Below are 26,869 nucleotides of genomic sequence, written 5' to 3'. Positions count from 1 at the left end.
TATTTCATCACTTGAATAGATTAAATAATCTTATATAAATCGAAGAATTGGAAGTAGTTTACTTGTTGAAACAATTAAATATTTGAAATACGAAACACAGTATAGTGATCGAACAGTTCAACTAATGAAATTTTAAATATTAAGGGCTGTCTTTTTTTAAAGATAGTACTTGTTTAGATCTGCATATGCGCTATTTTACATAGCAATAGTCTTTCCTGTATTCAGATTATTTATTTGAGAAAAACATATATAATGATTCATCTTCCACTTACAGGGGCGGATCCTTGATTTGAGTTTAGGGGGAGTAAATTGAATTTAATACCGTGCAAAGCAAAAATATTATGGGGTAAAACTTGTGGTGAAAATTTTTTTCTTACCGATTTATGGGGGGGGGGTGTGGTCGTACGCCCGGTACGCCAGTCCTTGGATCCGCGCCTGACTTGCATGTAAATCAAACAAATCAAGAACAATAACTCTGTATAACAAACTAAAATTGAGTTTATGGTATGTAACTGTTTCTGTATTAAGAATAAAAGTAAATTCGATGGGTTTAGATGTAGATGAATCATCTCCTGTCTGATTTTTATTTGTAAAGACTGCTCCTTAAATAATACATAAGTAAAGAGCTTTTCCATGCACAGTTCAGCATATGTTTCTAATATTATACTTTTATATTTGCATATTGTATAGTCTTTTTCAGTGTTTCTTTGATTTTTTTTTTTCTTGAAATAAACAAATTCTGAAAAATAAACCCCAGGGATTATTTTGATTTTAATACCATGTGTGTCAGTGAAAAATGACACACACACATAGAAAAAATACTCTTGGATCATAGGAATATATTCAGATGTAAAAGCATAATTATAAGAAATTTGAGTATAGAGCAATGCAAACAAAAAGTAAAATATTCTTTATGAATTCAAGTTCGAAGGGATTGTTTAAGCGTGTATTAAATGCATTTCTGCATATCGCAAATATACAAATAGTTCTAATTTATTCCAATCTACATTTGCGCCTGCCCGATTTTTACATGGTTTTGTATTCTTCAAGTAATGACTAAATCTAATTTGGTGACAGTCCTTTACCTGTTAAGTGGAATACGTTGGGGGCGTAATTGCAGTGCCAACAACAGACAATTTTTACGATATACTTTTCCTGTGATTTACGCATTAATGAAAATAATTCCATTCCCTGGTTTCCGAGATAAATTACTCTGTATTTAACGTCCACTCATAAAAGAGACGTCCTTAAGTTCAAAGGATTTATCTTAACATTCATGACAGCCATGGTTTAATTTGAAACGTTTCCTACCACAGTTACCAACTTTTACATTGTATATTGATTTGGTACTAGGTGCTCCGAATATATTAAGACGAAATATGAATATTTTCTTTGTACAAAGGTTTCAATGATGCACTTTATAACTACAATTTGGAGTTTTAAATGTGCACGTAACACTGATAAAATATATGTTAATAGCTGACAGTGGAAATTAAAAAAATGGCTGCCTGAGGATGAAAATTTCATGTTTTATTTAAAGAATGGTTCAATATCACCGAACAAGCAACACGAAAAAACTGCATAACCTGTTCATAAATCAGGTATATTCCTTGCCATGTACAGTGTATGCAACCATTTTCAAAGAAGACCTTTAAATTTCATATTTAAAAAATAGCAATTGTTTCTTCTGAAAGATTGTTAAGTATGCTGAATTGTTCTTTTAGAGATATACTTTGATAATATTAACTGCAACTGTTAGATAATACATACAAAATGTATCTTCTACAAAAGTAAGGAGCGAAACCTATGGATAGAGTCATTTTTTTTTCGTGTAAATGCCCTCCCTGTTTTATTTTGTGTTTAAATGTTTTTGTGTTTAAATTTTCTTTCTTCAAAATTTTGATTGTTGTGTCTGCACTAAAGTGAGAATTATAAATATTATAAATTGTTTGCATTTTAAAGAAGACAATAACACAAAAGAAACACTTTGGTTTTTATCTTCACAGATATTTTAGAACCATCTTCTATTTTGGTACTACATTGTTGAAGTTCATTTGGTTACAACCCTCTTGCTAAATTTTATACAGCGTATGCCATTCGGAATTCATTCTTACATATACAAAATGTACTAGACGCAGCAGCCAGCCCTATCAGAAAATGCAAGAATCAAGCAAAGTCGAGGAAAAGTGAACAATTTTACGCTACGTTATCCCATTGTCGAATAACTTTTGATTTGAAAAAGTCCACGAATTTTGAAAGGCCCGTATTTACATGTAGATGTTAGCAAGAGAGAACACGAACGACTGCCGCTGTGTTAAGCTTGGTAATATAGGGTTTCACAGTGCGACGATATCCTTTATGTGCTGACTCTGTAATTGTACTTTCATTTCAATGACACAATAACATATCAAACCAATAACTAAAACCACAGCCAAAATTACCACTTTGGTTTCAACACACAGGAAGTAACTATATCCAAATGCAATGGCACATCCGGTTGCGTAGAACATCCGGTAGGACGCAAAAGCCGCTTCTTGTTTGTGCATAAATATTATTCCAAACAGAGCTGAAAAATAAAATACTACATTTAGATAAACGTTTAGAACATTATCCACTAGTAATCGATTTTTTTTCTTCATGTAAACAAGACAAAGCCTATGTGTTGCATAAAATGGCGACCATTGTGGAGAAAATTGGTTTGTGACGTCGGTAAAATTGGATAAAACTTATCTGTAACAGCGGAAAAAGACCGTCATATGTTTATCATCGTTAATAACGTTGGTCATACGTTTATCTTCGTTTAACAACGGCTGTGGTCTATGACCTTTGAACCACGTCTTATGAAAATCTGTACAAAGTATGTTTAATTTAACCAAAATCATATTTTATGTAACTACATGTATAATAATATTATATCCAACAGATGCACAACAATTTAGTGCGTAATATGCGTTTGGTACTGGGCATCTCTTCCAAACACTTACAAATGTATAAAAAGTAATGTCTTCAGAAAAGACACGTTTAGCAGTCAAACGTTACATTAATTTAATCATCTCAATCCCACAAATCTGGGAACCTAGAAATTAAATCTATTTTAAATCACTTTTCCTAAATGTCTTTAAAACAGAAATTTAAAAGAGTCCGGCGGTACATCGGCCCAAGTAAGGCGTTATTGGAACATCAAAAGATATTCCGCCAGGTATTGGTGAAAAAAGGGGGATGGTAAAATGTTCAAAATGGCTTAACTCGAAAACTTTTGTCTTTTGCTGAAAACTTAACTTCACCTGTATTTTATGGTACGTTACATTTTTACAAAGTTTCATAAACATTCATTGATCTTTTTTTCAAGTTATTATCTGGAAACCGTCGGGGACGGACCGACGGATGGACAGACAGACAAACAACCTTTTGGAGGGTATCGCATAAAACCTCGCCACTTAGTTTGATGGGAAATAAAAATTTAGCATTCATTTAGATAATATGAGTTTTTTTTTAAATTACCTACGTAAAATTCATAAGTTAAAAAATATTTTTACTACATCTGTAAACTGGTTTTGGATGCTCTTAGAAGAACATTCATTTTTTTTTAGTTTTAATACGCTTTTGACCAAGCTCATATTTCAAAGTACTGATTTTTTTTTCTGCATTTAAACTACGTCTATGTAGTTTAAGCATTTTGTTACTTACTATACGTCTGTGTCTGCCAGATAGCATCACACAAACCAAGGCATCCAGCAACAACATAAAAGTTTGGAATGTCCAAAGGTGATGGTTTCCATAACCATAAAACTATCAACAACCCGACGTTGAATGTTGCGCCTGCGCTGATGAAGGCAAATCGTTTTATATGACGACTAGCTATACAACCAATCAGAACGCAGCTTATTGAACTTACAGCTCCAAAGCACATCATCACCGGACCGATGCTCGCCACACCAAGTGTACAGGAAATATAAGCCTTTAAAAAGAAAATAGTTTATAACAACAATTACAATCATCAATTTAAAATGCTGAACAGTTGTTTATTTTTTGTTTTTTTCTCTCGTTTTAAATGTTTAAACATTCAGTCTGTGTAAGAATCAGTGGTCCTTTTCACAAAAAAATATTAAGTGTAAAATTAGTCGTCAGTTATGACGTCATAGTAAATAAAAGTATTGTGACGTCATAACGTACGACTAATTTTATTCTTACGATTTTTTTGTGAAAAGAGCCACAGGCTATGGGTGAAACTTGGCTTTAAATAACTAAATACTTTGACAATGTTATTTACTTATTTGTATCACAAGAATTTAGGAATAAATACAAGCTTTTCCATGTTAGTTTAGAAAAAATGACTTCTAAATTCATTGAAATGCACCGCAAACGATAATTTTAGAAGCAGACAAATCTGTAAAAAAACCCTAAATTTTCTAACATCGTAATAAAAAATTCCAAACACTTCCAGTAACGCTTAGAACAAATAATGGTCATTTCAAATTAAGAATACCTATTTAAGATACTATCTTATTGTCAGATCAGGAAGTCTATATCATAGCATGTTTACGATTTTTCCCGATTTGCCCGATTCTCACGAATGTATGTGTTTTTATATATAATCAAGTTCTTCCCAGAAGTTCTTCATAATATAATTAACTCAAGTTACTGCGAGAAAAACGCCACCTAAATCTATATTTTAATGCATCAATGCATCATCAGTTGTAACAAAGTATTTCATCTGATAATACCAGAACATTTTTAGCGCATGCATCGGTTTGTTTGTTTTTTTTTTTTTTTAAAGATTTGACAGATGAATTAGAATGGATATAACCGTACTGTATTTGAATATTTGTCTTCGTCAATTTCACTTTGACGATAGTAAATGACCGCTTACTGGCTTTGTATGTTAACTCTATTTGCCACCGTGGAATCTCTGATTGACGCCCCCAAATATTCAAATACATGTACATGTGCAATACAGTTATCTCCTAATTGTTTTTTTAATGCATGACAGGATATTTGAAAATACCGAAGTGGCAATGAAAATTGGAGTATCAAACAAGATAAACCCAAGGACAAAACACATTTGAGAATTTGGTAACTTGTAAAACGACCAAGACTTACAAAAAGAAAGACAAAACAAAATACAGCAACACGAACCCTACAAAAACGGGCTGGTGTTACACTGAGGTGCTCCACTAGGGCGAGTAGTTCTCAGCTTCTTATATGAAAATTCCCATAATGCCCGATGAAGGTCATGTCTGGTAAAGAGAACGGAAATCTTATACTTGCAAGGTAGATAGATGCGTTTGTTACTTGATAGGCAATGTACATGTATTTGTAAGCGACATATGCATGCGAACTATAGATACTTTAAGAACAGTCATTCGAACATTCAACAAAATAATAATGTTAGCACCAGGTGCATTATCCTTGAAAACACGGCAAGCATCATGAAATGGATTTAAACGTAATGACTGTGCTACTTGTTTATATATTTTTGGCATTTATGATCCATTGCAAACTACTAAATCAAAGAAACTCAATGTATTTTATTTCTCATCTTCCACGTACAACAACCCCAGGTGTACCATCTATTACATCAGAGCATCAGTTTGTTTTATCTTCTATGTAATAAAATAGTTTTATTGATGGTGAATCAAAATTGAACGAAGTTAAACTTTATGCTTCCCGCAGTGTGAGGTCGTTGCGTTACACGGTTGAAGAACGTATCTTGTTCAAAGCTTTAAGTCAGTCTCTCTCTCTCTCTCTCTACATGTTTGTGCGTGTGTGTGTGTTCGAGCATTCGTTAAATAGAAAGCAACTGAGGCTTATCAAAATATATTTCAATGAAGTAAATATTTATGTAATTGAATGTCCAATGTTCTAATTAACACAATGTTAAAAATGAAATCTTGTAAACCATACCACTAACGAGCTTAGTTTAACAATCTACGTACAGCTACAAACGCAATTATAACAGTACCAATCTGATATAACAGAATACATTTAGCAGGTTGAAAAAAAACATAAAACGATTAATGATTCAAACGGATACTCGATTCAGAGTAAGCAATAAATTACCAACGCTTTCCGAGTAAAGAATACCATTTTTTTTATACTCAACTATAGTTTAGACAAAGGTTTGGGTAATTGAAATCAGTAACTGCAATCAATTACAGTTTCAAAGTATTTGTAATTGAAGGAATTTTCAAATACATGTATTTGAAAGTATTTTTGTTTAATACTTTCAATTTCAAATACAATGCAATTTAATAATAAATTATCTTCTAGAGGTAGTTATGTAAGCTAATAGGGTAAGATTGATGAAACAATATACACTCCTTGGGACGTTTAGGTTTCCCGCACGCACGATACCCAAACGCACGATAAACGAACGCTTCGAGCGTGCGTTTAAACACACGATAGACGAACGCTCATCGACGAAAAAAAAAAATAATATAAATAATAAAAGTTAAATCTAGGAAATAATCAAAGTACAAAAATAAACGAACGCTTCTATCGTGCGTTTAAACGTACGCTCCCAGCATGCATTTAAACGAATGCTTCTATCGTGCGTTTATCGTGCGTTTAAACGAACGCTTCTATCGTGCGTTTATCGTGCGTTTAAACGAACGCTTCTATCGTGCGTTTATCGTGCGTTTAAACGAAAGCAAAACGATGTGTAAACGCACAATAAACGATGTACGAACGCTAAAATGGGAAACGTGAACGTCTCAAGGAGTGTAAATAATACATTATAAGATATTGCGTATAATTACATTTGGAACAATATTATAATATATAAATTTATCAAATCAGAATTTTCCATGGAAGATTATTTACAGCATTTTATGAACGTTAAATTACTAACAAATCCTAAATTTAGAATACTTGAGTAAAATATTGAAACTTGCGGTAGATATATAACGATTATTTTTTTAAAAAAAGTTCGATACCATTACAACTGAAGGATAACAATATCTTTTAAAATTGCTGAGATCAAGGATTGGAATCTTGGAATCTCGGGCAAAAATGGTCTGAGGGTGTGTATAATATGTATATAAGTATATATATTTATAGCTGTAGCTTCCCCTAGCTGCTTTTGTGATATCAATTTTTTTATATGACCTAATTTTGACATTATAGGCGACCAGTGGCTGTGGCGAGTATACTAATCGTCATAATTTTATGGATCGATGACTCACTGCAACCGCTCCATGCAAGTCCGGGTGTCAAAAGAATAGGCCCACAGCAGCGCTAAGCTTGTCGTAAAAGGCGACTAAATAGTGCTCAGAATCCTAGCCGGGGGCTAGGGCGCTCTACCCACAGAGCAACTGAGGTGTGCCCCAGGTGGTGGAATGGGGTACCCCTGGCGTGTTACATGCTGGGGTTGTCAGGCTATAATACGGAAAACCTGTCTGCAAACCATAGTGGTGCACCGTGTTGGGGAAAGATGCCACGTTCCTCGCACGTTCAAGAACCATGCTGTGGTATTCGATAGGAGTAGGAACCTTTGCCACATGAGGCTAAATTGCCCGACCTTAGCCATCCCCTTCGTTTTTCTAGTGGCAATCAAAATTTGTCGACCCTATTATCCTTATGTCCCGTCCATATTTTTCATTTCATTTCATTATCATCATCATCATCATCATCATTTCATGTTCATTTTATCACCCATTTCATGTTCATCGCCTGAATATAGCTGAAATATTGTTGCTCGGGCGCTAAACCCCAAAAATCCATCAATCAATCATACTCACTGCAACCAAATTTTATTTCTATCGTGGACGCTAGTGTATTTAATATTTTTATTTAGTACTTTTTCGCTGTATTTTGAGAGCTTTCAATAATTACTATTGTACGTATTTGTCTTTTAACTAAACCTTAATTGATAGAAAGATGAGCTATTATCCGGAAGTAATCAATCGGTTTAAATTTATTGAAAAGTTGAAGCTGGAATCTGTAATTCTTTCTCTACCTCTCTGTAATAATGTATCTATTTGATACAAATGATAAAAATATAATCAGCCTAGTCAATAATTTGTGTTTTTGTTGACTTGAATGGCACAAAATACAACTTTATGATTTATTCTTCAGCGTCAACTATTTGATAATGCTATAACAGAAGCCTACAGATATACACTGTGGTGTCTTGATGCAATTAAAAAACAATAAGATTCTTCTGTCACAGACTTTCTCTTTGTTTGTAAAATAAGATACGCAGCAGGTGTTTCATTTAACACGAAAGCATTAACAACGGTTCCTTTATGTCTATACATACGTGATTACTACATGTACGAATGTTTTTGTTTTCTCTAAATGAATTTAGAGAGACCTGTAGATTACGTATATCCTTGCGGGGATTGTGTTAGTAGATGTCTGTTAGTAGTTAGAGGTAGCGGGGCCCAGCCTTCGGGATACCTGACCGAAGAACTCAGTCAGAGTATGTCCTAATAGCGGCTGGGTGGCTCAACATGTAGTTATCAAGAATAACAAAAAAAAAAAAGAAAGTGAGAAATTGAAATACAGAGAAAACCCTGAGTAATCCGTAAATCTGTCTAAAACCAGATACTTTTAATGTTCCTTTCTATCAATTATAATGCATTTTGCGCCTGGTTAAACCGAACCCCTGAGTAAACCAAACCAATTTTAAGAGCAAAAATGGTTCGGTTTCGACAGGTTTCACTGTTAAATTCGTATTCCTGTATGCGGTAATAAAATGTGGAATGTGGATGTAATTTTGTGATGCTGGCTCTTTTCTTCGCCTAGCTGATATTATTTTAGTGTTCCCAGCATGCATTTTTTTTTGGCTTCCACTCGTTTGCATCTAAGTTTCTGATACAACAATATAGCATTGTCGACACAGTGTTGTTTATTTGTTTTTTTGTTTTTTGGATTCGTTTTTAGTCGTTCCTTTAATGGAAATGTAAGTAGTTATTCATGTAAATCCTACATTCATTTGCCCGTTTGCTTGTCGTCCGTTTCAGAGACCCTGTGTTTAAAGGAAGAAAATGATATGACCTGCAAAACCCCCAAAAAACGTTTGCATTCCTTTGTTTAAGGTATGCGGGTGTTAGATGCAAGTGCAGTGTTAATAAAGAAAGTCGAGAAATCTGTTCTACTAATCGCGCTTCTATAACTGGAAATAAAAAAAATTCAACATTGATTAAAATTAAAAGAAAAAAACTGTTTTTGCATGTGTTCCAAAACGTTGCAAATTTGATAAATCGATTCACACTTGCTTCACACTTAACACTTAACATTATCAAATAAGCCACTGCATGTATGCAATGCCTTACCTTACAATCAAGGTGCGCATGCACGGATACTTCATTGACTTAATTGCCTATGAAAAATACGCCATAGGTATCGAAGGTGTTAAAACCAGTTAAACATTAATGCTAGTTTCAGGAGCAGCCAGGTGCTTTACATTGTTCCCAATTAGCTTAGCAGTGGTAAATGTAGCAATAAAAAGTTCCCGAAGAGGTTGAATCCTGCAAGATTGAGACATATATTCACGATATTGTGATGTTGGACAAGAATCTGAACTGAAACAATGTAGTTACGGAACTTAAAAAATATGCAGTAAGGTTTAGAAAATAAGCAGTTTAATTATACGACTCGAATGTAGAAGGAAATGCTTTAAATCCATCAAAACATTTCTTCCGCTGTATGGGTTTTATAAGTATAGTTTAGTAGACCATATACTTACTCTAAGTTATTGCCAAGAAGCAAGAAAGGTGTTGATTTTTTACATGTTTTGATCCTTAATGACTCGACGGATACGGTAAACAACCCCAAAATCAATCCAGACTTACAAGCGTGATACGATTGCATGCATAGTGATTCACATGGAGCATATACATGTACCTGCATATGGACATACTATAAGTAAACAGACAAAATCATGCAACGGACCTTCCAGAAACCAATAAAATGGAATTGCAGCGAAACCTACTAGTACATGTATATCTAAACAAAATCACGTTTGAACTTTGACATTGGTTCGTTTAAGACAGGTGTTTGGTTAAGCAAGGTTCAAAAACACATTTGAATTGATGTAAAGGGATTTTAATAAGTACCTGATTTAGACAGGTTTTCGGATATTTCAGGGTTCGGTTTAGATAGATTTCACTGTATATCCTGTTACTCAACATGTACCCGTATAAACTATACATATTATAATTTTTTCTATGCTTACCTTTGTAAAGTCACTGAACATAAAACCCTGCTCCAATCCAACAAACATTACAATGACCAGAAGTAGCAAGCACTTTGTATCTCTGAACATTTTGATTGTAGCAAAGAAAGTTTCTTTAGAAGACAAAACGTCGTCCCGACATTTCAGTCTGGAATGTTTGTGTTGGTCAAACAACGATATAAGAATGACAATGCCCATCATACCACAACCCAAATATATACTTAATAGCATTATTTTTGGCTTTGAACTAATAATAGGTAAAATATTTCCCGTGAAAGGATCGTCGATATTGGTCTCGAACTCAGCGGTCAGACAATATCGTGACCCACATGAAACGTTTGATACGGCACTTTGATTAGTTTTCACTGCGTAAATTGAATCGTTTTTGCTAAGAACAAGAGTCGTTATCAAATTTCCCCAAATATTACTAGTTCTAAATAATCCACAAAATATTCCCATCATTTTATTAATAATAATGTCTTGATCTTGGGAATGAATATGTTCTGCGTATGCAAGTGATATCGATGTTATTGAACTTGCCTGAGCACTCCAAAGTGGACCGCCTAAGAGTCCAAGAATGGCACCAAGTGGAATAAGCATGTAATGTTCCGGATGAAAATTTCCCGCGAAATATCCGGTACACATTACAAACGCAATAATGATTGTCCATTTTGCAGTTAATTTTTGAATGACCCATGGCGCAAGGAGACATGATATAATTGTTGTGAGGTAAATACTACTAAGAGAGGTAACTCCTACTCCGCCTTCCCAGTTCATAGTACTTTGTAGTCCCTGAATTGACACAAATGCTGTAAAAACAAACATGAATGCGATTCCCAAAACAATCACATTTCTATACGCTTTTGATCTCGTCATTTCATGCACAGCCCGCATAGTCGCTGGATCATGCGACAACGCATGATAATTCGACAGAGTATACGAATGAATGGTGCTCCGTCGTCTTGTCTTGTCATATTCTACCCCACCCGAATGTGTCATTACCGCATGGTGTAAGTGGTTACTGGTCGCTGCTGTCGTCGGGCTCAAAACGTGGACTTTCTCACTCGACGCTGTGTTTACATCATCCATATTATTTATTCAAAAAATATCCCTTCGTCACAATACTACCCAAGTCAATATAGGATTGCCTTTCCCATGGTGAATAGTTTACTTTCTATTGTATCACTCAAAAAGCATTATCAAACCAGTTATACATGTATTATATCACTACGCGACATTAATCCAGAATCTGCCAACAGTCAGCGTACTCAAGTTTTACTACCTATGTATCCAATAACCAGTTTAGTAAATTAGGCTCCCCTCACTCATAGCATCATTATTTACAAAACTGCTATAAAGCTCCCACAACGAAGAGCTGAATCTAAGACAAGCTATTAATAATTTGGCATTTACAAGTTTATTAAAAGCCTTGTTTTCTACCCAAAATATACATTCTTAGCACTGCTGAGTAATTCTTCACAAACAAAAACAGATCAAAGCTAATCAAGTAATTATGTTATCAATGTGTATTCATAGATAATATTCGTCTTGTTTATACTGCACATCTGTATGTATGATGCACTTTTGATAGCACTCCTTCTTGTCACTGTTACTCAATAATTACTCGATGGGTTTTATAATCATATAAGTTTTTGTCCACTTGAGAAATTGATCGTCACTGTGCGCTAATAATTCTCTGTTATGTTCTAATTAATTGGTAAATTTTAAAACTGTACAGGAGTATAACCCACTTGAGAGATTGATCGTATCGAATTTTGTTCATATGAGTCTATATAGTGTTTTTCAAATCTAATTTTCTCAACTTCACGTAAATGGCTTCTGTTCTTACGTAGTCTGGAAAAAAATAAATTGATTAAGTTACAAGGTTTTATGTTTCTATTAGTTACAACTTTATATCAATGCAATGCTGAATGGCATTCGGTCCTTTTTTTGTTCATTTTTGATTGATAGATTGATTATGGTTTAATGACACATGACACACATTACATGCATTTCTGGAGGAGAACGATTGACTAATCGAACAGAACTTGATTTGTTTACTAGACCGACACGCCGAACCTGATCTTCAATGTTTTAGCTCAAATAAACAAAAACCAGTAGGCATACATGTATATCACCCCATACGGAGACTTTATCCCGACTCTGAACCATCCAATTGTCACTCTAATCCCTTAAAATTCTCACAGTAGAAGTAGTGATCATCAATGTTAAAGTAGCTGGGGATGGAATGGAAACCACGTTTGTTTTTATGGCTGAATTTCAATTACCATTTTGTTGCATATATGCAGTAAGAAGTGGAACTGCAGGGACAATTGTAATATTTTGACCAGGTAGGTAGGGGTCCAGAGGGGATCCAGAACAAAGTAGTATTCCAGGTTATTATTTACTCATTTTTGCCCAATTATGGCCCGAAATTAGCAAAATGTTATCAACAAAAGGTTGTCCAGCCTGGAACCCATTGGATCCGCCCCTGAAATGTTGTGTTGAATTGTCTATTGTTTCGTTTTTGCCCGATATATGTACTCAATGATACTGTCATGATCTCCTACCTGTGATTAAACCTTTAACACCGATGTCTTCCCATCAATAACCACCGACACATTTCGGCTTCTAACACTTATTGGCATGTATTTGTAGTCTTTACATCAGTAAATAGATATTCCAAGATTTGTTGTCAATTTCTTTGCAGTAATGAATGCTGTGTATATCTAAATACGAATTTTATTTACTCCAATGAATGTTTACAGACTCACTCATCGTTTTTCAAGAAATTTGATTGGAAGAATTTAATACAATTTTCCAAAGTTTTATTTCTACGGAAAATGATTGTTGTTCTTTGTCTCAGATAATTTGAATGGTAATCGCGAATTATTTTAAGAAACCATTTTCGGTCATCGGATCGAACATTAGTCAATGACAATCGGAGCACATTATTATTCTGAAACGATATCCTTCCGAATAATGAACATTTTCACAGGTTGTTTTTGTCCGTTAATATAATATTTCAGACAGCTGACTCCGCGAGAACAATTTTACTCGCACTGGCATGTAAGAGTAAACTGTAGTAATTTTCCAATAACTTCTTCTATATACCGTTCACTTTCAAATAGCTCCGTAAATTAGACAAAGAATTTTACCCCTTTGTAGTTGCCTTGCAGACAAGATCAACTAATTTAATTTTCCCAATTCTGCGAAGTCGATGCCAAAATCGTGACCATTTGGGAGTATTGAGTATCTTTCATCTAACGAGCATCTTTACGTATGATTATCAATTTCATTTTTATAATCTTCAAATTCATCATGACTTCGGATAATATACTGTGCATTTCTTCACGTACGTTCAATAAAAATAGCTTTGTCGATCTACGTTCAGCTGTAGAGACATAAAGTATCTTTATTCTATGTCATTGTCATTTTAAACGAGAGATGCAGAAGAGGGATGTTTTATATGGAACTTCTTCTGTTTATCCAATTAATAACATCTTGTTTGAAGCTGATTATTTCGCCATGAATTATGCTGCAATTGCCATTACCAAGTACACCTGCAAAATGTTACAGAGATGTTTATTTTTTGTATAATTGAAATAAACTATTAAAACTTCATTTGTTTACAAATGCAGCGAGAACAAATGAAGTGTTACAATCACGAACTATTTCCAATGTTTATATCTGCATGGTTACTCGCAATCTCCTGCGCAGAGAGTGAAATCGCTACTCTAAAGCTTTAAACCTCTACCACACTCAGTGCCAAACCCCTATCCCTTTATGCAAATTAGTACAGTACACTTGAAACAGCTTTGCGGATTTGTAATGAGTAATGCCCATGCACTATGATTTTTTCACATCCGGTGTAGGAGAGCCTGATTACGTCGTGTACTAAGAAGCTATTACAATAAATCTGCGGAGGAGATTGGGTTACCCGATTCAAAACGGAAATATATACTCCTTCACGCACATATGGAATAAAATTTCTGTCACACATCATGGGTTCTTTCTTTGTTGATATTAATATGCAGTTTAAAAAAGTGTAAATCGCCTAGTCAATGCAAAGATATTTGAGCTTCGTAACTTTATTTTATCCTTCAACAGAGAGATCATATTAGTTCTCCGAAGATGAAAAAAAATCCAAATTTAAACCGATATACATGTACCTGTATACAACTAAATATAGTACTGACAATATTAAATTAACGAACTTCGAAATCGCCAAAATTACTATTTTATATGTAATAAAAATTCCCTATTCAGTTGTTTTTTAAAACTTAGGAATTACCCCCCACACACACACACACACATACACACACGCCCGCGCGAAATTTCTGATATGAAACCGAAGAGTGTGTACACATTCTAGGTTTGGACATACGTGTATATTTCTCCCATTTTTTGACGAATTTCCACACTGATTGACCAGGTGGATGATTAAAATAAGTTTAATCCCTATGGGATTGAAAAGACTCGTGCAGTAGATTTATTCCATTGGTCAAATTTAAGGTCATGACCACTCACCCGACCGCCATTCATCGACTGTTTACGTTCCAAAGTTGACATCGTTAAGTACGCGTATTAAATAAAGTCCGGGAGTTTTTGTGACAAATTATTTGACATATCACATGTTAAAATGTTATAATTTGCTGCACTCGTGATAAAAAGCGTCTTTGTACCATTCTTTTATGTCTATTCTGCATCAATTATTTCATCTAATTCTTCACGTGTCAAAAAGAGCAATTGTTGAAATTTGCGTAGGAAAATCTTGCGAAAGGATTGTGGTTGGGGTACTCGACGGAGAAAATCATGAAAAAAATGATACTGTTTTAGAATATGAGAAACAGATACTTCTTCAGTTTCTCGTGGATTAAAAGATTTCTACACTCTCGATAGCTAATATCCTTCTCGAGTGCAGAAATATTTTAATCCACTCGGAACTGCAGGATAATCTGCATTTAATGTATCAATACATTTATATGCAATGAAAATTCAATTTTGATCCTAAATTTTTCCAAAGTTTTTAAACTCGTTACGTTATGTATACAAACCTATCCTGTTTAAAAGTATTTTTTCATGCGAGAGCATTCTTACACTATTAGTAAATTCATTTAAATAATGATTTTATTTCTTGATTTCAAGCCCCGTGCAGGTCCGCGTGTTGAAAGAATAGACCTGCAGCAGCGCTAATCAGTGGCAATCAAAATTTCTCGATCCCATTGTCCTTGTGTCCCATCCTTTTTTTTCATTTCATCATCATTTCATGTTTATTTTATCATCAATTTCATAATCATTGTCTGAATATAGCTGAAATATTGCTGCTCGGACGTTAAACCCCAACAAAAAAAACAAACATCTTGATTTCAATATATTTCTGTGGAGTCTTGTGTAGAAAGATCATGCGTTCCATGCACTCGTTTTGAATATTTTGTCTGATTTTTATAGGAAATAGTTTTTTTTTTAAAAAGAAATAACGACTATGGAATCCCAATGATTCATCAACAATTACATTATTTGAAATGTGCACTCAAATCTGAAATTTACTCTAATTATTCTTTCAAGAAGTATTGTTTTCGACTAATAGAACGGAAGAATGAAATAGTGCTAAGAAATTTCATCAACAGGCATTGCTGTACGTCTTCCTTTTTATATCTGAACTTTATTTACGATTTACAAGATTGTTTTAAGTATCAGTCATTCTAAAAATCAGACAGAAGGTGATTTATGCATGTCAGAAACCCAACGAATTCAGTTTTATTTCTTGTTCAGACACAGTAACCGATCATGCAACCAGTCTTAGTTTTTCATTTGGTTCTTGCGCTTTTGAGATAAAAATTTTATAGATTGTACATGAAAATTGCAAGTTATCGTTCTTGATTTGGCTTTATGCGGTTGCTTTTAGTGGGAGATTAATGTATGATTTTTTTAGAAGTGCACATTTGAATGCTGAAAAGGTTATTGCTTTGTGAAAGTATAGCATATGTAGACTAAAAACATTGTTTGTTCGGTGGGTTTTTCTACACCATGACTCACTTTACCATTGGTAGTATCTGAATTATCTGAATGCGGATTGGTACTTACCTTTGTGTGCATGATATAGAGGTACATGTGCCTATATTTTATGACTTAGGCTATGGCCGCTTTTATAGCTTAATAAATATGCATGTATTATGCATCATAGACACAACAGAATTCTCAATACTGGTGATTAGATAACATCAGCAGCGAATCTCTCATAATTGTCAAGACATTAAGTATGCTTGTATAATGCAAAGCAAATTGAAATGCCTTCATAGTTCCTTTATGACGGTAATATCTCTGACTGGATCGATTTTCTGTCGTGTTTCATATGTTTCATGGCAGAAAGGCTCAGATGATCAAATAATCTTCAGATTAATAAATATTGTATCAGCTGTTTTACGTCTCAATATTTCCAAAGTCTAATCTGGAATTATTCTCATTTTGGTGTTTAAAATCAGTCTACTACGCCATAGATTTGATTTTGTGCTACATACAAGTCCTGTAAAAGTATTATCAAATATTTGTGAGACTTCCCATGATAAAGTAACATAGTAACATCATATGTTACTAGTCTGGCGAGGATTTTTTTTTCTATGGTCTAACACGAATGTCGTTTAAGCATCACAAAGGGTTTGAAAGGGGGAGGGCTAAGGTAAACTTAGAAGTAAGAAGGACGGTGGGGAATTGATGTCAGTAATCAAGGAAGAGCATAACGAGAAATATCATCATTACAAAAAGCCTTATGATGAAAAAATTTAAAAAGGCGACAAATACGAATAAAACATTAAAGATACATTTAAAATAAGTATAATAATTTCATTCTTAATTTTATTCCATACGTGCAACATGTTTGCTTTTTTTATTGTGTTGTGTTGTGTTTTGTTTTGTTCCTTTTTTGTGTTTTTCATAGGCGAATTAATTCAATGAAAAAAAAAGAAAACCTGAGCAAAAAAGTCACTTGTTGATAACCCCGCTTCCCTTCCAAAACCATGTAGGAAATACACAAGTCATTCAGATAGAAATGGACGATATGCTGTGCACAATGTCACAGTACTACATTTTGTATGAAAAATGTGTGAAAGGAACATCAATTCAGTTAAGCGGTTTGGGACAGTTGCGGATAATACCTTTGGGACGGACAGACGGACAGCATGATCAATTTAAATCTTCTGCTTTTAAGTGGCAGGTATCATATTCGCAATAACTATTATTTTATAATGACTCATCTTATCCTTCAAGAAACACATCAAACAATTATAGCACTGAAAGCATTTCAGGTAGTTATTTTGGGACAGGACTTTACAAAAATTGACCGCTCTATCTATTACCGACAAAAATAGGTCAGAGTTGAATAAAAAAAATATAAAAAGAAAAATTAAAATAAAAAAAACATCGGGTGAAAAAGGGACGATATAGACGAGATGGTCCAGGAGACAGATCAGATCTGACTAGGACTATGTCAGAGTGGATAATCTGATTGGTATATCTTTCTTCAACATTGTTGGTGGGAGGCATTGTTTGGACTCGATTTCCAAAGCATTGACATGATGATGAAATCCGCCCCTTTTGAGCGTTCATGATCATTTATACGTATACATGTATATTAATCGTATATCGTGATTTCGAGTAAAAGACAGGGATGATGTCGTTTGAGAAATTCATTTTATTATGATCTCGAAGACGATACTTAAAAAAAATCATGTATAACTGACAATTCAGGAAACAATATGATGTCTCAGCATTGAGTAAATTGATGCAAACATAAAACAATGCTTAAATTGCTATACACTCATCATACGCAAGATTAGGTCACACATCTGTTACAAATGTATTTCTATTTCACAATAAAAAATATGACAATAATATATCAAAATCGTTCAAAACCTCCATCTAATCATCAAATGTGTTGTGGACTTTGATATATATTTCATATGATGCCCGTATGACATTCGTATAAAATCAGCATATAATGATAATGTGACGTCTTTTTGGTTCCCATTATTTCAAAAATAATCTTTTTTTTTCGATAATAGATTAGTTCACGATGACGTGGTTTCCTCTCTTTTGTTTTAACCGGAATTTTACAGTTTAAACATATTTTATTTGCGTAATTATGCAAAAGGGATTAGACACAAGTTAGACAAACTTATTAAGTCTTCTCCCATATACAGTGTGTAACAATACATATTGAAAGCATGCAAAAACAATACAATAAATATATGAACATAATATTGACATGATATAACTAGCAAATATTGTGATGATGTGATGATGTATGTGGTTGTTATAACTATACTTACAATATCAATGATACTGATTATACAATATGGAACCTCTTAGATCCTTTTATATAATTATATACATGACTAAAAATTATTGTATTTTGCTCATCGGTAAGAGCCGGGTGACCACACGTTAAGGAAATTAAATTTACTCGACAATTTTCCGGTAACCAATTTAGATTAATAAGGAGTCTGTTTCTAATATCAGAATAGTGAGGACATTCAAAGAAAAAATGATTTGAATCTTCAATGCTAGCACCACATCGGCAGGATGGATCAGTTATAATGTTAACTCTCGAGAGATCATAATTTAAAAAGGAGGCCGAACATCGTATTTGTGTTAAAATAATGTTTAATTTACAATTTCCAAACTTGAAATATTTAGGAACTCTGTTTGCTGGATTTGATTTACTCCTCTTTAATCCATTTTTAAATTTACCTATAGATTCAATGTTACGAGTAGACAATTTGAGTTTATTCCATAACCGTATAGTTGATGGTAAAAACGAGTCTTGTGTCAAAGACAGTCGACAAAAAGGATGTATCAAGTCATTTCCATTACGTAAGGGGTAAACTGTTGTACTCTGAATTGTTGGTGGGATCAAATTGTATAAATATTCTGGAGCATTATTATGTTGAATACTATAGAAAAATTGTAATTTTCTTCTTTCACGTCTTTCTGTTAGAGTTTCCCATCCGATTTCACTATAAATGATTCGTCCACTAGTAAAGATTGGAAGTCCAGTTACTATTCGAGCAGCCTCTAGCTGCAATTGTTCAAGTTTATTGCAATAACCCACGCCCATATTGTCCCAAACTTCACATGCATATTCAAATAACGGTCGAATAAAAGTAAGATATAGTGATTCAAGATTCTTTCTTCCTAAACTATACTTGAGTTTCCGTAATACATTTAAATGTTTCGATACATTTTTGATTATACATTAAACATGATAATTCCATTTTGCATCGTTACTAAATGTTACACCTAAATGTTTATGCATATCTGTAACTGGTATATTTTTATCATTAAATACAAAGTTTATTTCGGGAGTTTCAATATTAGAAAACAACATAATTTCCGTTTTGTCAGGATTAAAAGACATGAGCCATTTTTTGGACCAATCACTTAGCTCTGAGGTCATGACCAATCACTGTCTCTATGTGTGATAAGTCACGATCAGAGTAGCTCAGAGACGTGTCGTCTGCAAATAGTCTACATAAGGACAAAATATTTTCAGCAATATCATTGATATATATTATAAATAACAGAGGACCTAAAACTGAGCCTTGAGGCACACCAGCTGTAACGTTGCAAGGTTGCGAAGACGATTGTTTGATTACTACCCTTTGTTTTCTATTGTCTAAATAACTTTGAAACCAATTCAATAAATTTCCACATATACCATATGACTTCATTTTGTGTAATAACCCATGATCCCATACTTTATCAAAAGCTTTTGAAAAATCGCAAAACACAAAACAACTTACCTCCTTATTTTCTAAAGAATTTAAAATACAATTATAAATTTCTATTAGTTGATGAACTGTTGAACATTGTGGAAGAAAACTAGACTGATATTCATAAATGAGCTTATTTACCGGAAGTTTATATCACGTGGTCAACTCGGTTGAATATATTCCCAATATTTAGTAGAGACCGAGTTGCTCATCTCTTGATACTTTTTCTATCTGATAAGATTTTATGTGTTATCCATTGTGTTTTGTTCGTTTTTCTTTCTTTTTTTATGGAGGTGGGAGGTAGGGTGGGGTAGTAGACGTTGTCCCCGTATTGCAAATATCCTTGCCCTAGTTTTACATTAACTTTATTTAATTATGTTGCAGTCTTTGTGAGAATCATGCTAAAAAGGTGAAAGTTACATGTAGCTATACATAATTTATCGATGGACTGAAATAAGAATTTTCCTATGAAAGTTTCAAGTTATGACATTTGAGGTAAAAGTTCTTCCTGAATGTGTTTGAAAAAAATATCTACAAGTATTTAACCCTTAAAAGTAGATGACGATTACCCTACCGGTGCACCTGGTCCATGACCAAATTCTTAGTGAAGTTCGAGGTGTTATTTTAGATATTGCATTTTTTGTTGTTGTTGTGTGTGTGTATTTTCTATATAATATCTTTTCGTTTTCTTTTGATCGTATACCGTCCAATGTCTTTTTTAAAAAGAATTGATAGAGGATTTGTATGCGTTGCTGGTGTGCTCTAATGTTTAGAAAATGTCTGATCAAACGACAGCACTTAATAAATCAATCTTTTAAACTTCAAATCAATATTATTAAAAGTATCCCATGGAGTAAGTTATCTGCAAAGTGAGCACTACATACGCCATATATAATCCATGAAAATCACAAACCCAGAATAAATCGGAAAGCGCTGTAAGTTAGAAGTCCATTAATTCCCTTTTCGATACACTTGTAGCATGTTTTAGTAGAGTACTTGCCAGATTGAACAAAAATTCAGTTAAATGGTTTCCGCTTTAATCAGGTTTTATTATAAATGCTGAAATCGAAGGTAATAGACCAGAGTAACTTTAAATTATATGAAGTCGGTATAATTTCGCTTTTTACCCTTTGGCCTTAAAGACGCTCTTCCGAGGAAATGCAAGTCACCTGACCTATATTCTGTTTCTCGATTGGCCAAATACTGTTAACATAGTGGCGTTCGAAAAACTGTATCGGAAATTCAAATTGCGTGCCATGTGTTATTTCCTGAATGAAATGTAGAAAATTATAAGTAAAAAGAACAAATTTTACAGCGTCGGCTATCTTTGGCCCGTGCAGGCCCGGGTGTTCAAAGAATAGGCCTGCAGCAGCGCTAAGCTATGTGGTAAAATGCGACTAAATAGAGCTCAGAAACCTATCCGGGAGCTAAGCACTCTGCCCACAGAGCAACTGGGATGTGTGCCCCAGGTGGTGGAATGGGGTACCCCTGGTGTGTTACGTGCTGGGGTTGTCAGGCTATAATACGGAAAACCTGACCGCAAACTATAGTGGTGCACCGTGTTGGGAAAGATGCCACGTTCCTTGCACGTTAAAGAACCCTGCTGTGGTATTCGATAGGAGTGGGAACCTTTGCGCCCCGCCGCAGGAGGCTAGATTGCCCGACCTTTCCCATCCCTCCCTTTTTCTAGTGGCAATCAAAGTTTGTCGACCCCATTTTCCTTGTGTCCCATCCATTTTTTTCATTTCATCTTCATTTTATCATCCATTTCATGTTCATCGTCTGAATATAGCTGAAATATTGCTGCTCGGACGTTAAACCCCAACAATCAATCAATCAATCAATCAATCAATCAATCATATCTTTTTTTTAAAGATAGTACTTGTTTCATATTGGAATAGAAAACTAGGCTTACTAGATAGTTGGGTAAATATTTTCTCATCATTAATATAATAATATGACGAAAATGTCTTGAGACCAGCAATTAATTGCTTTTATATCTAGCACTTTATCTCGGTCGTGAAACTTAAATGTTAATCACCTCAGTTGCAATAGTGTCCATTAACTTCACATGGCATGGCTGATTGTACTTGTGTCGAGTCTATCAATGGGTATATTATTAGATCCAAGGTTGCAAGTTCAACTCACTAATGGTAACTTAATAAATCATTCGAAATTGTACGTTTCCTATTGAAATGTAAATAGGTCATTTGCAAATATTGTAACAAATCGTCTTTCCAGCTGACATAGAAATGACCGAAAATAAATGTTTCCCCGTTATTGTTTGGTATATTGTAATCTCCCACCATCACAAGTTGACCTAGTAACCTTGGAAAACATAAGAAAGCAATTTATCATGCCATGATAAAATCAGGAATTTCAACGTGAACAATTGTTCATCTTAATAAACAGATGACATACAGAGATGGTTTGCTTGTAGCTTTGCATTCTATATAAACATAATCTCGCTTACTGTAAGTCGTACATGAGGATATATATTATTATTATAATTGGTTTATTTACTGTTGTTTAACAACCTATGATAGGTATTGCATACATTCCAGAACGCAAACAAATTATCAATGGAACAGACCCAACACTGAGCCGGACAGCTTGCAGGTAGATATCTATGTATATTGAAAATATATTGTTAGAAAATCCACACAAATTACGAGAAAATGGTTTGCTGTTCCTAGCACTAAACATACATAGCTTATTTTACGCCAAAAAAATATATGATCATGCGGCAAAGGTTTACCTAAATTCAAGTTGTTACGGAGAATTGAAAATTTAGTACACAATACATGTATGGAAAACAAAATGAAAAACCTTCATTTACTTCATGAGAAACTACTTTCAAGCCTATAACGATAAATTAATTAAGTTTAAAATCATAATATCAAATATAAATGGGTAAGCTTTTAACCGAGAATAAATTTATATTTCAAGCCATATCCAACCAATCAGTCACCTTGTATTCCGTACTCAGTACAACGATAATAGGGTAAAAAATTCCGTGTAGGATGTAAACAAATAATTGCGTTATTGTAACCCATATATTGTGTGCTTGACGGAGAAGCAGTGGCTTCAAATTCTAGAGTCTTCTGTATGACTCGGAATCGAGGCAAGCATGTGCAAGCTATCACGACACCACCGTGGCGGTTGTTAGTGTATAGACACGTTTATTATGTAACATTTCAATTAGCAAGTATTTTGAATTACTACAATTCATTTGCTTTTTAATATCATTATTAAATATACAGTTAAACCTCTGAACCGAATCCTGAATAAAATGAAAATCTGTCTTTTTAAAGTCCTTTACAAAAGTTAAAATGTAACCTGACCATACCTGTCTAAATTGATTACCCGTCACAAGGTATATAATCAAACAGACAGGTTTTTATTTAACATTTCTCCTAAATTTTCACATAAAGTTTACCTAAGTTAAAGAAAAACATTATGAGCACTTTGTCAACAATGATGCATAGAATCTAAGAATGAATTGTAGATTTGTAACTCTTTTAATTGCATATTTAATCTTTCATGTCTACAAAATTTGTAAGAAACAATATTTCCAATAAATATTCTAGCTCATTTGCTTTTGTTACTTTGTATATATGATTTTAGTTACTTTGTGTTCTTTGTTGTGTGTGTGTGTGTTTTCCATGCCTGGTCTTTGCCCTGAATTACATTCTTTTTATTACCGTTAAAACCTTGGTTCCCTTGATTACTCCTAACTTCAACATGTTAGGATGGTGATTGCTTATCAATCAATACATCATTGCTTGCATCTAACTCGACCAATAAAACAGATTTTGTTTCACTTATACGTCTGCAAGTCTTGAAAGAAATATTATAGTGGAACCTTTCTAAACCGAACCCTGGAAAAACCGAACATGTATCTAAACCAGACTTTTTGAAGTCCATTTACAAAAGTTAAAATGTATTGTGGACCTGTGTAATCCGAAAACGCGTCTAAACCAAGCACAATATACAATCCTAAAGAGATTCGGTTAAGGCAGGTTAATATCTAACTATAAAATTTATCACTAAATGTATCATAAAGTTCGAGAGTTCAAATCGCTGCTGATTAATTTCGGTTAAAAAATTGCACTTTCAGTGAATGAAGAACATATGTATGTATAATTATTGTTGGTAGCATGAAAAGCATTTTTTGTACAAAATATGATTTGTTTTATTGAAAATGAATTTTTCGACATTATTTATAGGCGGATTTTTTGTTTCAAGGATGACTAGTGTGATTGTGAAACACAGACAACACACGGAAGCAATTGATCGTATGAGGATAAGATCATTCACAGATTTTTACTTGAAAGATCTTAGTTTTTGGTGTATTGACTAAGGCTTTGGTGAAAATAAACAGAAAATATGCCGTTTTAGGTTTGTATAAAACGATTAGCGAACACACCTTTTTAATTTGAAAATATGTCGATAATCATGAGCATTTATAAAAACATCATCGTTACGTAAAATTTCTTTTCATCATCTTAAAAGTAACTGCACTGCAATAAGTTTCACTAATGACAGAAAACATTTATAATATAATAATACAATAGTACAATAATATAATAACACAATAATATAATAATGCAAAACACGTAGTATAGCCAATGTGATTTTTTCACAAATTACTGTGAAACCTTGGAAAACCGAACATATGTCTAAACCAGAGACTTTTTGAATTTCTTTGCAAAAGTTGAATTGTATATGGAACCTCTATGAACAGAAAACCCGTCTTAACCAAACACATTATACAGTCCTAAAGAGGTTCGATTTGGTCGGTGTTCACTCTTATATATATGTAATAATATAAAACACGTATTGCAGCCAATGTGATTTTTTCCAATTTATAAAACAGCATACTTTTAATTTACTCTCTGAACTGAAAACCTTTTGGACTTTAAAAATGGTTCAGTTTAAACCGGTTCCACTGAATCAAATTTCTATGGGAAATATGCCTGTTAGAAATTTAAACTGTTGCATCCTTCTTGTCCAAGATTAAAGAGAAGATCCACTTTTTTACAAGCAATTGATGAAAGTATAGTGAAAAACGTCTGAACCCAAACATGAATAAATCGATAATCAGTTTAAACCAGACACTTATTAAGTATCAGTCTTTCTAAAAATCAGACAGAAGGTGATTCATGCATGTCAAAAACCCACCGAATTTTTTTTTCTTTTGTTCAGGAACAGTTACTAATCACATAACCAGTCTTAGTTTTTCGTTTTAATGTTGCGCTTTTGAGATAAAAATTATATAGACTGTATATGAAATTGGCACTTTGCAAGAGTCATCGTTCTTGATTAGGTTCCATTTGGTTGATTATAGTGGGAGATGAATGTATGATTTTCTAAAAAGTGCAGATCTTGATACGGAAAAGACTATTATTATGTGAAACCATAGCATATGTTGACTGAAAAACCATCATTTGTTCTGTGGATTTTTCTGCACCATGAATCACTTTACCATTGGCAGTGCCTGAATTTTATGTGGACTGGTACTCAAGTCCCTTAACAAAAGTTAATGTTTACTTTGAACTTGTGTAAACCGAACACCTGCATAAATCAATAAGTCCAAAAGAGATCCGGTTCAGACAGATTTCACAGTACTTTATATCTATGATCAGTCAGGTACATGTACACTTTAAAATTTCAATCTTCTTGATTTGATTTGAAATTGCAACGACGGTAGTCATCTCAGGGCATCACTATTTGACAAAAAAGACGATTAAGATTTAAAAATTGATATACATGTACCAACGTTTATAGCATATGGTGACTATATTTCTCAGTTTTTTTAGGTATGTCAGAGCTAGTATTCTGACATTGTAATTCACAGTCGTTGTCTGAGAGCCAGGATTTCGTGCCTTTCCTTCTTTTGACTGTTGGTTTTGACTTTCGTCAAGAAATTGTTACCCTTTATTCAAAATGTAACATTTTTGACAAATATAGTTTTTGGGATATACACTGTTTGAACTTTTAAAATATAAACATTTTTTTGCATGCAAATGAAGTATGGCAGTTATCTATCAAATACAGTATGAAAGAGAAATCAAGGAAGCATACATTATTCATACCATTCTCACAACTATGTGAAATTCTTTAGGGAATAATTAACCACATTGTATAATTATACAAAAGTAAATATCGCAAGCAAAGTAATCATTACCTGTATTAATTTAATCACTTAAGTATCACTCCACATAAGAATCATGCAAAATGTGATTTATTGTTGGAAAGTCTACATATTTTTATTTTTGACATTTTGTTTAAAATGTCATATTAAACAGAAAGTAACATGTGGCTTTTCATATAACCCTTGTTCATATAAGATATAAATCATATAGAATGTACTGTAGATTTCAAAATTAAGGGAGATAACTCTGTAAAAAACTATTTTCCATTTGGATTATCTCCTTAGAGCAGACAGAATGGAATGAATAATTATACATTACATCATATAAACCTATAAAAAATCTGAATAATAATAATAAAAAAAATGTGAAGCCTTTTCTTTTTTAAAATGTATTACATTTTACATAATTTGAATGATTCTTGAAATACTGCTAATTAACTGTTTAGTATCCACAGAGAACGAGTACTTATTTTGATAATAAAACTTTTGTATTCATATTTTCCTACAGAAAAATGGTGCAACTACAAATAATCTAATGATGTTTTTTTTAAAAGGGGGATGGGGATAGAATTTATAACTACACATGCAAGTCCGGCATGCATATACATGTACAAGTCTCACACGGACGCCGTATTTAAGGCAATAAAACGGAAGGTAAATGACTTACTTGGTGGTTAGAGATTAGCGTTCCTACTGTCAGAATGGTTTATACCAGGTTTAATCGATCTGGTAGAGCAAGGAAAATAGCTCAACAAACAAATA

The 26,869-nt window shown here is 33.5% G+C and overlaps 1 protein-coding gene across 1 annotated transcript; it reads right to left on the bottom strand.

Annotated features, from left to right (window-relative positions):
• Positions 1–1,981: 1,981 nt before the first annotated feature.
• Positions 1,982–26,869, bottom strand: LOC148607191 (N-acetylglucosamine transporter UNC93A-like). Its single transcript, XM_088545370.1, has 5 exons — positions 26,775–26,869; positions 12,751–13,743; positions 10,181–12,034; positions 3,688–3,958; positions 1,982–2,566 (listed from the first exon to the last, which is right to left on the bottom strand). Exons 3-5 carry the CDS (start codon positions 11,267–11,269, stop codon positions 2,337–2,339), a joined length of 1,590 nt encoding a protein of 529 aa, XP_088401496.1. The 5' UTR covers positions 11,270–12,034; positions 12,751–13,743; positions 26,775–26,869; the 3' UTR covers positions 1,982–2,336.

The sequence above is a fragment of the Perna viridis genome, chromosome 9 (assembly GCF_037379345.1).
Source record: "Perna viridis isolate PV_CMFRI_1.1 ecotype Kerala chromosome 9, ASM3737934v1, whole genome shotgun sequence".
NCBI classification, from domain to species: Eukaryota; Metazoa; Mollusca; class Bivalvia; order Mytilida; family Mytilidae; genus Perna; species Perna viridis.
This window is presented reverse-complemented; position numbering and strand designations above follow the sequence as displayed.

Coding starts and splice junctions, on each gene's coding strand:
- LOC148607191 (XM_088545370.1), bottom strand. CDS start 11,269: ATGGATGATGTAAACACAGCGTCGAGTGAGAAAGTCCACGTTTTGAGC. Junction 3,959..10,180: donor TGTTCAGTGACTTTACAAAG/GTAAGCATAGAA, acceptor TTCTTTTTAAAG/GCTTATATTTCCTGTACACT. Junction 2,567..3,687: donor CTGGCAGACACAGACGTATA/GTAAGTAACAAA, acceptor TTTATTTTTCAG/CTCTGTTTGGAATAATATTT.